The sequence below is a fragment of the Ornithodoros turicata genome, chromosome 10 (genome assembly GCF_037126465.1).
Source record: "Ornithodoros turicata isolate Travis chromosome 10, ASM3712646v1, whole genome shotgun sequence".
NCBI lineage: Eukaryota > Metazoa > Arthropoda > Arachnida > Ixodida > Argasidae > Ornithodoros > Ornithodoros turicata.
This window is the reverse complement of record NC_088210.1, coordinates 30,102,030-30,114,457: the sequence shown is the minus strand read 5'-3', so window position 1 is coordinate 30,114,457 and position 12,428 is coordinate 30,102,030. Positions and strand designations below refer to the sequence as shown.

Here is a 12,428-nt window from a genome sequence, read left to right as displayed (position 1 = left end):
TTTGTATCCTGGCTAAAGATAATACTACCGGTACCCTCCCTCACTCCTTTAATGTGCGTACATCCTGAAACACTTTGATATCACGTTGCGATACTGCTCTTTCAAACCATGCAAGAACTGCAGGTTATCTGATAATCTAAATCCGCCTATAGCTCCCCGGCGGAGAACGGTAACGAGGCGTCCCCTGTTGAAGTGCTCCAATATGTCACTTTCCATATGTCTCAACATGGAAGCACAGATATACAAAACATAGTCGCCACCAAATACGACCAGCGTCATCAGCACCGTCGCAATTTCATCGAAGTCGAGGACGTTCCAGAAGAACTGTCCAACCCAGTGGGTCAGCACTGATCTCGGCCCGTAACGGCCGGCCCGAAGGGCGTGGTACACGCTTGGAACGTGGTCGAGCAACACTGCCTCAAACACCTGGCAGAGGGCAGCGCAGAGCATGGTATCGCAAGTACCGTAAATATTGGGAAAATACAAGTAGGCATAGTACTGGTCGCACAAGAAATCGTGGAGCTGTCGCGTCTTGTCTTTGTCCCCGCGTAGCAAGAGGAAGATCGTAGAGAGTACAAAGTCGTAACTTTGATTGTGGCGTGATGCGACGTTGAGTGAGCTGTTCTTTCGTAAGAGAGTCCGCAGCGCCTCGTAGCACAAGTCATCTTCCCGGTCGAGCAGTCCGAGGTCTCGCCCTATCTTGAGGGTCATTTCGATACCGCACTTTTGAGCATTTGTTGTAGTCTGGTGGTCGTCGTTTATTTTGCGCCGTTCAGTTCTGTCCAACGTAAAAAATGACTCAAATTCACACGCTCTGAGTGTTGCATTCTCGTTGAGGAATTCCTCGAGAGCCTTTCTTCCATTTGAGGCGCACTTAAGGCTCACTTTGAAGTGCGTGCTTGAGTCTGGCGCACTTGTAGGGCTTCTCGCGGGTAATGTTTCTTCCGAAATGGCAAGAACACGATCGAACCTGTCCGACAGGTCGAAGTCAGTTAACGTTGTCCACTGACGTGGGTTGCCTACAAATTTTATTCTTTCTATAATCTGCAGTGCAATGAAGGTGAGCTCAGTTAGCATGATACTTCCATCGTCTGTGCGGTAGTCTGAAATTATTTTTTCCAACCGCCTCGTGATGCAGTATGTCTCTTCGAGAAAGATGTAGGTTTTCAAGCAGCATATTAGTCCTTTCAAGATGTACAAACTTAGAACCGCTTCGTCTTCTTGAATGTCGTAACTTGATGGCAGCAGCGCCAGCATGCTCCAAATGTCGTCCTCACAATATTCAGCATTTTGCGCAAATATTACTCGACACTCCCTTTGAGACGGCAGTAAACAGATTACTGCGTAACACATATCCTTCGGGTTCACCTTGCATTCGACGTGTGACTGTTTCAGCCTCCAAAAATGGTCTTCTGCTTCAGAGATCAACTTATCCACAGTTTTCGTACCGGTGGTGTGCGCAGAGAAATACTGCAGTTTCTTGTAGATGTCTGCTCGGAGCACATAGTCCCCATACTCTTCCGACACAGTTCCGAAGTTCAAGAGAGCTGTCCCTATACTTGTCGCCAGCAAGCATTCTACCAATTTGTCCAAGCCAGCAGTAACGTTTAGCCCGTTGGACTTGTATGAATCGAGAACACATTTTAACAGCCTAGCCTGATAACGGTAACCTTCCGTGAGAAAGTAACCTGGATGTCTGACTAAGTAACCGCACACAACAAGCAAGTTGTTAACTGTACAAACATCAAGGTCATGTTCTTTAGGGCTTTCTAATGTCTTCACTACGAGGGATACAATGTTCTGAATAACTTTCGTTCCCTTGTATGTTGTGCTCTGAATGATGTGCAGTCCCCTCTTCGTCGACGATAGAGCTTTAAGACATTCCGACAAGACGTTTCGATGCAACGAAACGTTGGTTACGGGTTTGTTGAAATCCAGGACGTGGTTGATGAGAATTTCTTTGCGTTCCATCGGGAAGGAGTCGTCGACAGCCTCACCGATGGCTTCCAGCGTTGCTTTGAGACGTTGAATGAGATTGTCGAAGCCGTTATAACTACACTGCGAAAGCACTTTCACAAACTGTATGACTTGTACGAGGATTTCGAACCACCCTTTCCCGCGGCTTCGTCCCGAGCTGAGGGTGTTGAAAAGCGTCCTTCCGCCGCTGTAATGCAAAACGTGTATGAGTATGCAACATCCGTAAACATGGCTGCTGATGTTGCGTTCGCAAAGTTCGGGATATTTCTTGTAGTTCACGACGAGTTGCACGGCGTGTAAAAGAATGTTTGGGCGTTTTGGTAGCATCTGCATCAGCGCCAACCGACTTTCGCCTTCGAGTAGCCATATCTTCAACCACTCGGCGTGTTCATCCACAGAAGCAATAGTTTTCCACATGCGAGAGAAGTTATCATAGAAAGTATCATCCATTAGCGTTAACGTCTCTTCGACGATATAGTGCACAACAGAACGGGGATATTTCAGCCACTGGGACGGGAGATTTCTGTGGTACGCATTAACGACTTCGACGATGCTTAACCCGTCCTGCTGTCTGTGTTTTACCCCGTGGCCACGACAGCAGACGACGTTCTTAACAGCTGCTAAGAGACTTTTGTATGCACTTTGAAACACGACGCCACCTTCCGACATCATTGTCCAATATAGACGAAATGTTTCCTGCTTAATGACCTTTGTAGGGTGAGTCAAGAGAGTTCGAAGGCGACATTCGAGCTGTGTCCAGTCGTCGTTGATGACGAGTGTTTCGAAGTTTGATACTCTGCTGAGGATATCAATCGCGTGTAACTTTGACGACGGGGCGGGGGACACGATGAGCTTGCACAACTCGTGAATCTGCTCCGGAGATAAGACCGTGCTTTCTCTGTTGTAAGAACTTTCACTGCCGAAACTGTCCATCGAAAACGCGCTTCCACTCCTCGAGCCTTCGTCGTCTGCATCGTCGTGGTAGACGTTCTTTTCTGGCGTCGCTCCGTCTGGGGATAGACTAAGAAGGTAAGACTTTTGGAACTTCCTCCACGACTCTGACCTTCTAATCTGCTGAACTATGCTATCTACGTCTCCGCTATCTTGATCTCGTTCTCTGATATACCGCGCGATGGGATCCTTCAGTTTAATGGCAATGCTTCTTCGCAAGCCTTCTAAGGTTGCCATTTTCGAGCACCCAAAATAAGTTCGGAAGAGTACATGCGAATCACTCAGCGGATACGGCGAGTGGAGTCGGCCCAGCTGGCACGCGCGGCTTTGTGTACAAACAAGGAACGGTCACCTAGCAACTAATGTCGTCACCAACTACGTCACGCAAAACAAATGGAAAGTTTTCTGCGTTCGAACGTTTTCACACACCCATAAAAAAGTCGTTACATTACCTCAGAAACTCAGAACTTTACTTGCGCCCAGCTGGATTTACAGCGTTTACTTGCAGCGAAAAAGACCGTGCATTGCGCAATACGACGGGAACAAAGCGCAGCTGTTTTGCTGCATGCAATAATCGCTGTTGTCGAAAGTAGATATTTCCTAAATGACGAGGAAAGGACACAGCAACAGCAGGCCATTTGTGCTGCAAAACGTCCAACGACTCAGAAAACTTATTGTTGGTACGTCGGTTGAGGATCTGCTGACAAAAGCTTGCGCCGAATTTAAGGTATAATATTGACACTGAAATATGCACTCAGCATAATACAGGTTATTCAGAGGTATATAAACACTTGTTTCTACATGTATACTTCCTGAAAACTGTCCGCTGTGGCGTTACCCCCGGACACATTCCCTCGAAGTCCCACCACAGCCTCCAACGCGATTCCTCCTTATCAGCGACCCATCACAACAAAGCAAAAGATAAGCTAGTTCGGCCGCGCTTGGCGCGAAGAGTAGCAGCGCCTCGTAAAAACGCACACGTGCGACAGTGACTAGCAATTTAGTATTGGCCAGAGGAATGGCTAATAGTTCGCAAATCCCTCAGTTGTTGTTGCTATTTGAATTATACCAAAATTAAATTACGAGTGAAGACGAAAACAGTACTTAATGGGCCAGCGACAGAAATTACGGGCCCCGAGGATGGGTCATGCCCGGACCTGCTCCTAACGTCTCAATATAGTCTTTGTTTCTTAGTCTTGTTTATAGTGTTTCTTATTTATATGATTCCGACAGGCCATGGGTCGTGGGGCCCCTGAAGTGGTCCGGGCCCCAGGGCACCCCCCCCCTCCTTCTCGTCGGCCCTGGGTGCCATAATTACTATAGACTTTATTGGACATCCAATACTTTCTCCGAGGAGTTGCATGACATATGAAATTGCTCTCCGCAGTTACCTCGAAATGATGTGCAACTATTATGTGAAGATGGCAGTGAAGTCGATGACGAATACTTAGCATTTTGCAGCGATTATACAGTCCTAACGGTGCTAAAGTCGAGCGAAGAAGTGAAATGTAAGTGCCACGTGTGTGACATCTACCCTGAGTGAGCGTTTCAATTTCTTGCGCTCAATTCTTAGTATATTTCAGATGTCCCACAGAAGGTGAAGGAGCACGTCGAGCAGATGCAGAAGCTGTTGTCACAGAGAGATGTCGAAGTCAGTGCAGCGTTTGCAGAATCGGATCGAGAAAAACTTGTGAGCATCCTGCAAAAGTCTGCACAGCAGTTGGAAGTCCCAAAGCATCTCGTATTGGCCGACAGCAGGGATGAGCATCCAGACTGGTTCAGAGGTGCGAGAGCTCTTATTACACAGTGTACTTATACTCTGGACGACAGTTATATGAACTGGACTACAGTTAGAACTGGAACTACTACCTATTTTATTTTTCAGATTTAAAGAATGAAACCTCGAAGAAGAAAGTCATGCGCAGAAAAGCCACTTCTCGGATAAAAGGATATTATCACAAAGTACGTCTTTCGCTTGTACTATACTTTGGGGCAGGTTAACTCCTACAGGCAAACTCCGCCCACAAACCGAAAGACATTGTCTTGATTGGCTTAGGCCTCATAGTCACAACATAATGTGCCCGCATGCTTCGAGCTCTTCCATGTACAATGATCATGTTGCAGAAACACCTCATTGGAGACAACATACTTGGAGCATATATACATGAATATAGGCTTCCCCATTTAGGGAGGCCTATATTTGAGGGTGGGCATGGTACCTACCCTCAAAAGCAATAATGGTACAGCCCCTTCGGGGCGGCCAAGCCAGTACGGGCTGCTGTACCCCGGAATGAAGATTTCAGACAAGTGTGCTGCAAGCAGTACCTCCGTGACTGTAGCTCTTAAGCTGTCTCAGAGTATGTAAGTTGCAGTGACTGTGAACTCAGAATTCTCATACTTTCCAGTCAAAGAGTGACCTCCTGAAGAATTTTGCTGATACACATCGTCCTTGTTTGGACTACGTGTTCCGAGAGTTTTCGCGCTACCTGAAAGAGAACGATGCAAATGGAGTCTACTTTGTGAGGGGAGAGAGAGACGCGTTGTGCACTGACGTGGGGCTCTTCACCTGCGAGGGTGTCTTTGACGCCTCAGAATGTGCAAGTGCTGGCCATAACATCAACCCATATGTGAGCCGTGAACATTTGACTGTATTTGGAACGTGGAACCTTGATCATGGGTGAGCATAGCACATTTTATTTGAAATCAGAGTTGAACGTATTCAGGATCCTGCTCCTAGCGTATCTGGAGGTTCACCTTACATGCACATAATTACCTAAAAAAGCTTTTGGTGTATGCAGGACGATGGTTTTTTAACAGCTGAGGAGCTGTACGTAAAGTCAGTACATATATGCTGAAATTGTGTGACCACCACCAGTAGCAACACAAAGAAACACAAAATGTTAAGAGGCTTTAAAATTTAATAAAAGTCATTAATAATTTTAAGAAATCGTAAAAATTTAGCCAAAAATGTGCTGCCAACAACGGCCCTGTAAAGCTACCACATTTAAATGGGTTTGGCACAATGCCCAAGGACGCAGCCTTTTTTTTTTTTTTCTGTCCGTGTTCTAAACAACATTTTGAACCTGTGTTGAACATCCAGATTTTCAACAACTTAATGTAGTTGATGCAGAAGGCACATCAAAACACCCTTGCTCTAAACGCTTTCAGGGTCGAAAGGTCTCGGACCATACTGCCAGCCATAAAGACAGCGGTTGAGGAAGCAAGAGGGAGGTGCATAAACATCAAATATTTCTACAAGCTCCTCTTCACGAAGGAAAACCTCAAACTGGTTCATCCTGTCTGCCACTTGAAGACTCTGCACAAGAACTTTGTTGCTGACAGAAAACACTGGTACTTAGTCAATGAAACAATGTCACATGGAGACAGTAAGAAGACATGTGGGAGAAAAGCAAGAGTATATTGCACTGAGGCATGACAGAAGGCACGACCAGGCAGTTGCGGTTTGACCATCCTTGACCAGCGGATTGGTCCAGGGTAGTGTGTCAGCCTGCTGATCCTGAGGGCGCGGGTTCGAATCCACACGGGGACAGTAGCAACTTTATGGCAAGGTACAAGTTGCTCAGACACAGGGGATGTGAGACACATCTAATGTGCAGAGATTTCTGTGCACGTTAATTTCATTAATTCATTTTACTACCTTAGGCACATCTTGCAGGGTATTTCGTAAAAGGAGTACACAGCAAATAAAAGGTTGAAAATGAAAAAATGGCTAGGAAGCAAGCGAGCTGGTGAAGATGATGCATAATGTAAAAACACAGAGACTAGGGAACACGAAGTAAAATTTTTGAATTAATTGAATTTGAATTGAATTGAAGAAATTGAAGTAATTTGAAATTTTGAATTTTGTGAAGTAAAATTTTCAGCTGTGTTTGAGACTTTGTGTTGTGTCTGTCCCTTCGTGTTCCCTAGTCTCGGGGGTTTTTACATTATGCAAAAGATTGAAGTCTCCCGCACAGAACCCCCATGTGAGCGAAATTAATTCCCATACCAACCACTGCGGCGTCCCTTGTGATCATAGTTTTCTTGTGGCGTACTGCCACGAATTAGTATTATAATTTTGTGATAAGTATACACATTTTCGTTTGCACATGAAGCTTTGTCTCAACGAGTATGCTTTTTTGAACTCATACCAGTTGAGAGCATGCACATTGCATGTTGTGCTGGTATAGTCGACTGCATTCGTGGTTATGACCATCTTATGGGGAAAAAGGTATTCAATCTCCTGCACAGTTGTTTTTTTGTCTCTTTTAGGTTAACCCCGCTTTGCAATGTAAAGTGTATCTTTGATCATCAGGGATCAAATGATTCCGCGTGTCGCGGAGAAATATGGTCTCTGCGTGTCTAAATGGAAATTGTCGAGCTTAATTTTTTGGGTGCCAAAAGACGCGAGTTTTTCTTTCTCCTTGCGGAGGAATATTCCCGTTCGTGTGGGGATTTACGACACGGCGGGACTACTTTACTAGGCAGACGTGGGACCAGTGTTATCTGTAATGCGTGTGAAAAATGTGTAATTTCCAATATTTTAGCGTGGTATTCCGGTATTTTTTGCTGCTGAAAGCTACGATACCTGCTGATCAAAAGCACTTTGATGTTAGGATTCCTCTGTTTCGTACTGTTTTCCTCGTTGCTGGTGTCGTCTGCCTTCTTTTGTGCTCTCCCCTTTTGGAATAAGATCCCATACCGGCATGCCAGTCTTTCAACTCTGTCTCAGTACCAGATACTTTCCTTCAACTGCCATTATTCAACAGAAGTATGCAACTGGGCATTGTGTTGTATTGTCCATCTATGTTTAATTGTCTCATCTACTACTGTGTAAACCAGACGGGATATCCGAGAACCAATTATTCCGACAGCGAGAACGAGGATGCAAATGAAAACTGCTATTTTATTTGCAATAGAAACCCTGTGCATGTGACAAAACAGGAGGAAAAGGCACACACGTTCAAGAGGAGGTTAAGCCGTCCCCATTTGTTGCAGTATCTGCAGAGCATATGGAATAGCGGCTTATTATGCATACTATGCAGAATAGTCCTTGCAAGGATGTCTTTGTCGTATCCTTGAACTGAAGTACACACACACATATACTACACAAGCAATGCAAAAGGCAGGCAACACACCACTTGTTACAAACGGCATTCATTCAGGAAGTTGCATCATAGAGTAGCTATGCATAAGACAGTCTGGGTCCGGGAAAACATGGCCCTTGCAAAACACAGCCGAATGTGCCCCTTGCAGGTTCATAAGGCACACGTACACTATTTTTGGTATGACTTAAAAGTAACATTTTCTGCACTAAGACCATATTTGTTCACCTACAGAGTGCCTTACCGTAACTTCTCTCTTACCACTTTGCCTTACCAAAAAGCCTTACCATAACTTAAACTTTCTCTGATTCACCCACGTCACCCCCCCATCCCCTGCGAGATCATACGTACTTTGTTATCGAACACAGCCCAATTGTGTACCATGAACAAAATTGGAGACCCTAAAATTCTTAGTACGTATAGCAGTTCGAGGTTCAAATGACTGATGTTTTGATGTGTGTGACGTGATTGAAATGTCCTTGAAGAGGACAAATGGGCGTCCCCCTTTTGGTCTCCACTCATCTTTTTCAAGAACTCTAATTTCCTTTTTTCATATCCAGCAGCACAACGTTTAACAAGATTCTCAAGCACACAAAGTGAACAAAACCAGCCCATTTGGTACGTTACAAATTCATTCAGAATGCAGGTCATGCCTAGTTTATACTTCGCTAACAACTCTTCAAATGACTAGATATGAGAAAAAAAATTGTCGTTATCACATTATAAAATGCATCTATGTGACACAGACATGTTAACAGAGTATTCCACTCGCAAGTTTCACAGAACACCCCGATACATTGCATCCAATGCCATGTGCCATCTGAGTCGAAGACTAAAGCAAATAAATAGTACGGTGTAAAAGAAATGCACCCTAGCACACTGTCAATCAGTTCCTTACGTTGCAAGGCTACAAAAAGGATTGACACGTGGTACTGTCAAGTGATGGTGTCAGGTGTTAGTAGGTAAATTTTCAGAACACAAACTATCGCACCGTCTAACATTTACAAGGTTGGTGAGAAAACAAAACAAAGAAAAAGCAACAACGGTGACAGAAAGTCTTATTTCCCACACAATGGGAACTTGTATCAATACAGAACACAGCCCTGTTCCAGTCCCCTTTCACTGACGTAAAACAAATTCATTCTAATGTCTACTGACACTTACAGAAGATGGAATTTTACACAATCGTAATACAACAGTGTTCAGAGTAGAGTCAAAGTAAAATCATCCTATTACATAACGCTTCGAATAAGTGCAAACGCTACTTCAGTGTGATTTCGTGGTGGAACCTCCTTTCGTAACGAAACACCAAGTCCTGGGTAGAAAGGAATTTTTTGTGGCTTTATTACCACAAATATGGCAAGAAAGTGGGACTTTGTAAGACCACAGAGGGTGTGCAACACTACATAGACAGCAGCTGATCATCTCTGTCTTCTTCCGCTCGTCGTGGCCTTTCGTCGATGTTGCGGTACGACGGGTCTTCTGGTGTGGCGGCACACTGGCCACGGCATAGGAAGTTGCAGCCGTCCTGCAAATAGAACAGCGGGGTATTTATGGTAACGATTCAATTCAATTCAATTTTCATAGTGCCCATAGACAACCATAGTCTTATAATAGTGCACCACACTATTAGAACAAACCCTTGAAAAACAATAGCAAGCATCACAGAAAGCATGACTATGATAATGTTATAATCGATGAACATCATTAAAGTCAGCCGTAACATGTGTTAAAGGACTCTGATCGAGACACATTTTTGACATAAAACACGGGCGTATCTCATCGCATTAACTGGGACGTTAAAAAGGAATTGACGAGAGGAGATCGGGACAATCAACTAAAGAATGAACTATGTTAAATAACAAAAAGTCATGAATAGTCGATGAGAAGACAGCGTATGAAGTCCAAGTTTCTTAAGTAAATGATGAGAGTCATAATATGTCGCGATGCTAGTGTGCCTGTCGTAAAACTATCTAATAAAACGATGCTGAAAATTGAAAATGCTGATGACCATTTAATCAATGATAACTAGAGCCTGAAGTTTTCGGGAAATATTTTTTTTCTAACTTCGGGGGGTAAAAATCGGATAAATAAACATGTGCACTAAATTCATGTGATTCGGGTGAAAAAACTTCCAGTATACTAAATTCGGGGTGAAATCGGGCTCAGTTACTCAACTAACTGTAGTGGTTTGGTACAAATGGTGATGTAACTGAATTTTTCTGCCAAACAAGTAAATTAATGCATTCCTACAGACATCCCAGTGAAGGCAATTTGCCAGGTAAAAATCGGGTTTCACCCTAAAGAGGCAACCTTCAATTCCGGGTGCAAATTCGGGGAAGAATCGGGTAAAACCCTAAACCTTCAGGCTCTAATGATAACCTACTAAGTCCATTTGGACAGCACATTTTCAAACCAAATCAAATATGATGTGCTGTTTAAATAGGAATTGTATCGAATATCTGCGACACATTATTGGATGCCACTACAAAGGTCTAGCATTCCAGTGTAAAGCAAATTCTGCAGATACTCTTTGGTTTTGTACTTTGAGCTGTGCATGGCTGAGGTATGCTGTGAGGTATGCTCTTTTGATCAGGTAGATCCCTGTCGCTTCCGAGATCCCTGTGGCACACCTTTGCTCTCTGCTGCTGTCACAATTCTTCGACAAGTTATCTAAAGAAAGGTGAAGTCCTTACCGCCTGGAGGCTGCCAAAATCTTTCCAAAATTTGTAGTTTGGTATTTGTTCCACTCCTTTGGCACCGACGACAATTCTCTTGTACAGAAACCCAAGAAACAGGTAACATCCGACAACCGTGAAGAACCTGCAAAAGATTTGGAGGGTAGCTCTTGTGATATCGGTCACCGAAATGGCTCGGCAAATCGATTTTTTTGTGCAACTTCCCACTCTCTCCACCGAGTTCAAATACTGTTTTCCGTGACAACCGATACCGCGTATTCGCACGAGAGACATCCTCACGGAATATTCTACTGGAAGGAAGGGGAAAAAATTGCTCACGGGGCAGAAGTTTCACCGCGTTTTACGTTGAGCATTCACGCAGCACTAGAATATAGGAAGCAGCGTACTGTGCACTTAGCAGACGACACGACTGACCCTGTCGTCTGCTACGGAATATCTTGTGGCTAAGCTGCAAAATATTACCCAGAGGAGCAGGAAAAGCTATGACGTTTTGCGTATCTTCCGCAGAGTATTCTGGGGAACGTCGCTCGTGTGAATACACGGTTACTGGCAGGTTACATTCAATGATTACTTCTTGATACGTCCAATACAGAAAGTTCACTCACAAGATGCAGAACACGGAACCTCCACTCAGTCCATGCTTTTCCGCTTTCTTTGGCGGTGAGCACACGATGCTACTTCCAACCACGAACAGGTACGAACATTCCGTGCCGTTGTCCGTGTTCCCTTCCACTAGTTCCAGGGTCCCCTAAATATTCAGATGACGTAACTTATCGCAACCCTGCTTTTGACAATTCTAGTGTGCGACGAGCTGATCTTACATGATGAACGGTCGAGTTGCAGGTGACCATAATGTGCACTTCTCGTGCGCCACTTCCACATGTACCGTTATACTTGTCCCCATCCTTATATGTTATCACTATCCAGTCGCCTGTGGAAGTATTGCATTAATAAGTACATACCTGTTTGTACAGAGTAAATGCTGCACTTACTTCCTCCTTTTAAAGCTGTTGCCTTGATGCTGCCAAGCTTGTATGTCTGATTGTGAACCATGTCATGTTGTACAGCCCCAGCTTGGGGGATTGACTTGTTGGCATTTGTACATATCCCTACTTCGTACACGTTCCGTATTTTACCGCCAACTTTATCTTCCAGTGAGATCCTATGAAACGGGAATTGTGACGCAAATATGACTTTAAAACCCTGAAGCATTTGCTCTGCATGCGTTGTGCAACATATATGAAGGACATCGTATATTTGGGCACCTGCATGCACCAGCATCTAGTGGCAGGCATTGATCTGCTTGCTTTTAACTTTGTGTGTCCGCTTACGTTTCGCCCTTCAAGCCAGTCAAACGTTGCAGGATGTCTTTCTCACTAGTAGAGTCCTTGTTCACAAGCACACAATCCTCTGCCCCCACTGAAATGTGCAAAACATAACTGCACGTAATAGCGATCAAATATAATAGATTAACTGCGCTGTTTACGTTACACGAGAGCATGCTTGCCTGTTGCTCTCGCTACAGCTGCGCCTTCGCTGGCGTCAGCAGAGTCAGCCAACGAGTTCAATCTGGCTCAATCTAGTTTCTCAGCTTTTGCAGCAACGTTTTAAGCGCAACCTATGATTTATTATTAATTATACTTACACTACGTGCTAATTTTTTGTTATTTAATTTATGCGTATCCGTTTCGAAAAA

At 44.3% G+C, this 12,428-nt stretch overlaps 3 protein-coding genes across 3 annotated transcripts; 1 reads left to right on the top strand and 2 right to left on the bottom strand.

The window, feature by feature from the left end:
- Nucleotides 1-33: 33 nt before the first annotated feature.
- LOC135369820 (uncharacterized) lies at nt 34-3,230 on the bottom strand. Its single transcript, XM_064603362.1, has one exon. The coding sequence runs from the start codon at nt 3,163-3,165 to the stop codon at nt 49-51; it is 3,117 nt and encodes a 1,038-aa protein (XP_064459432.1). The 5' UTR covers nt 3,166-3,230; the 3' UTR covers nt 34-48.
- A 160-nt stretch (nt 3,231-3,390) lies between these two features.
- On the top strand, nt 3,391-7,635 carry LOC135369822 (DNA fragmentation factor subunit beta-like). Its single transcript, XM_064603366.1, has 6 exons — nt 3,391-3,655; nt 4,316-4,436; nt 4,512-4,712; nt 4,814-4,890; nt 5,334-5,605; nt 6,097-7,635. Exons 1-6 carry the CDS (start codon nt 3,533-3,535, stop codon nt 6,362-6,364), a joined length of 1,062 nt encoding a protein of 353 aa, XP_064459436.1. The 5' UTR covers nt 3,391-3,532; the 3' UTR covers nt 6,365-7,635.
- Nucleotides 7,636-7,814: 179 nt separating this feature from the next.
- Nucleotides 7,815-12,286, bottom strand: LOC135369823 (cation-dependent mannose-6-phosphate receptor-like). The gene is made up of 6 exons (XM_064603367.1): nt 12,064-12,286; nt 11,725-11,894; nt 11,554-11,663; nt 11,338-11,480; nt 10,730-10,856; nt 7,815-9,561 (listed from the first exon to the last, which is right to left on the bottom strand). The coding sequence occupies exons 1-6, from the start codon at nt 12,231-12,233 to the stop codon at nt 9,436-9,438; spliced, it is 846 nt and encodes a 281-aa protein (XP_064459437.1). The 5' UTR covers nt 12,234-12,286; the 3' UTR covers nt 7,815-9,435.
- Between the last annotated feature and the right edge of the window lie 142 nt (nt 12,287-12,428).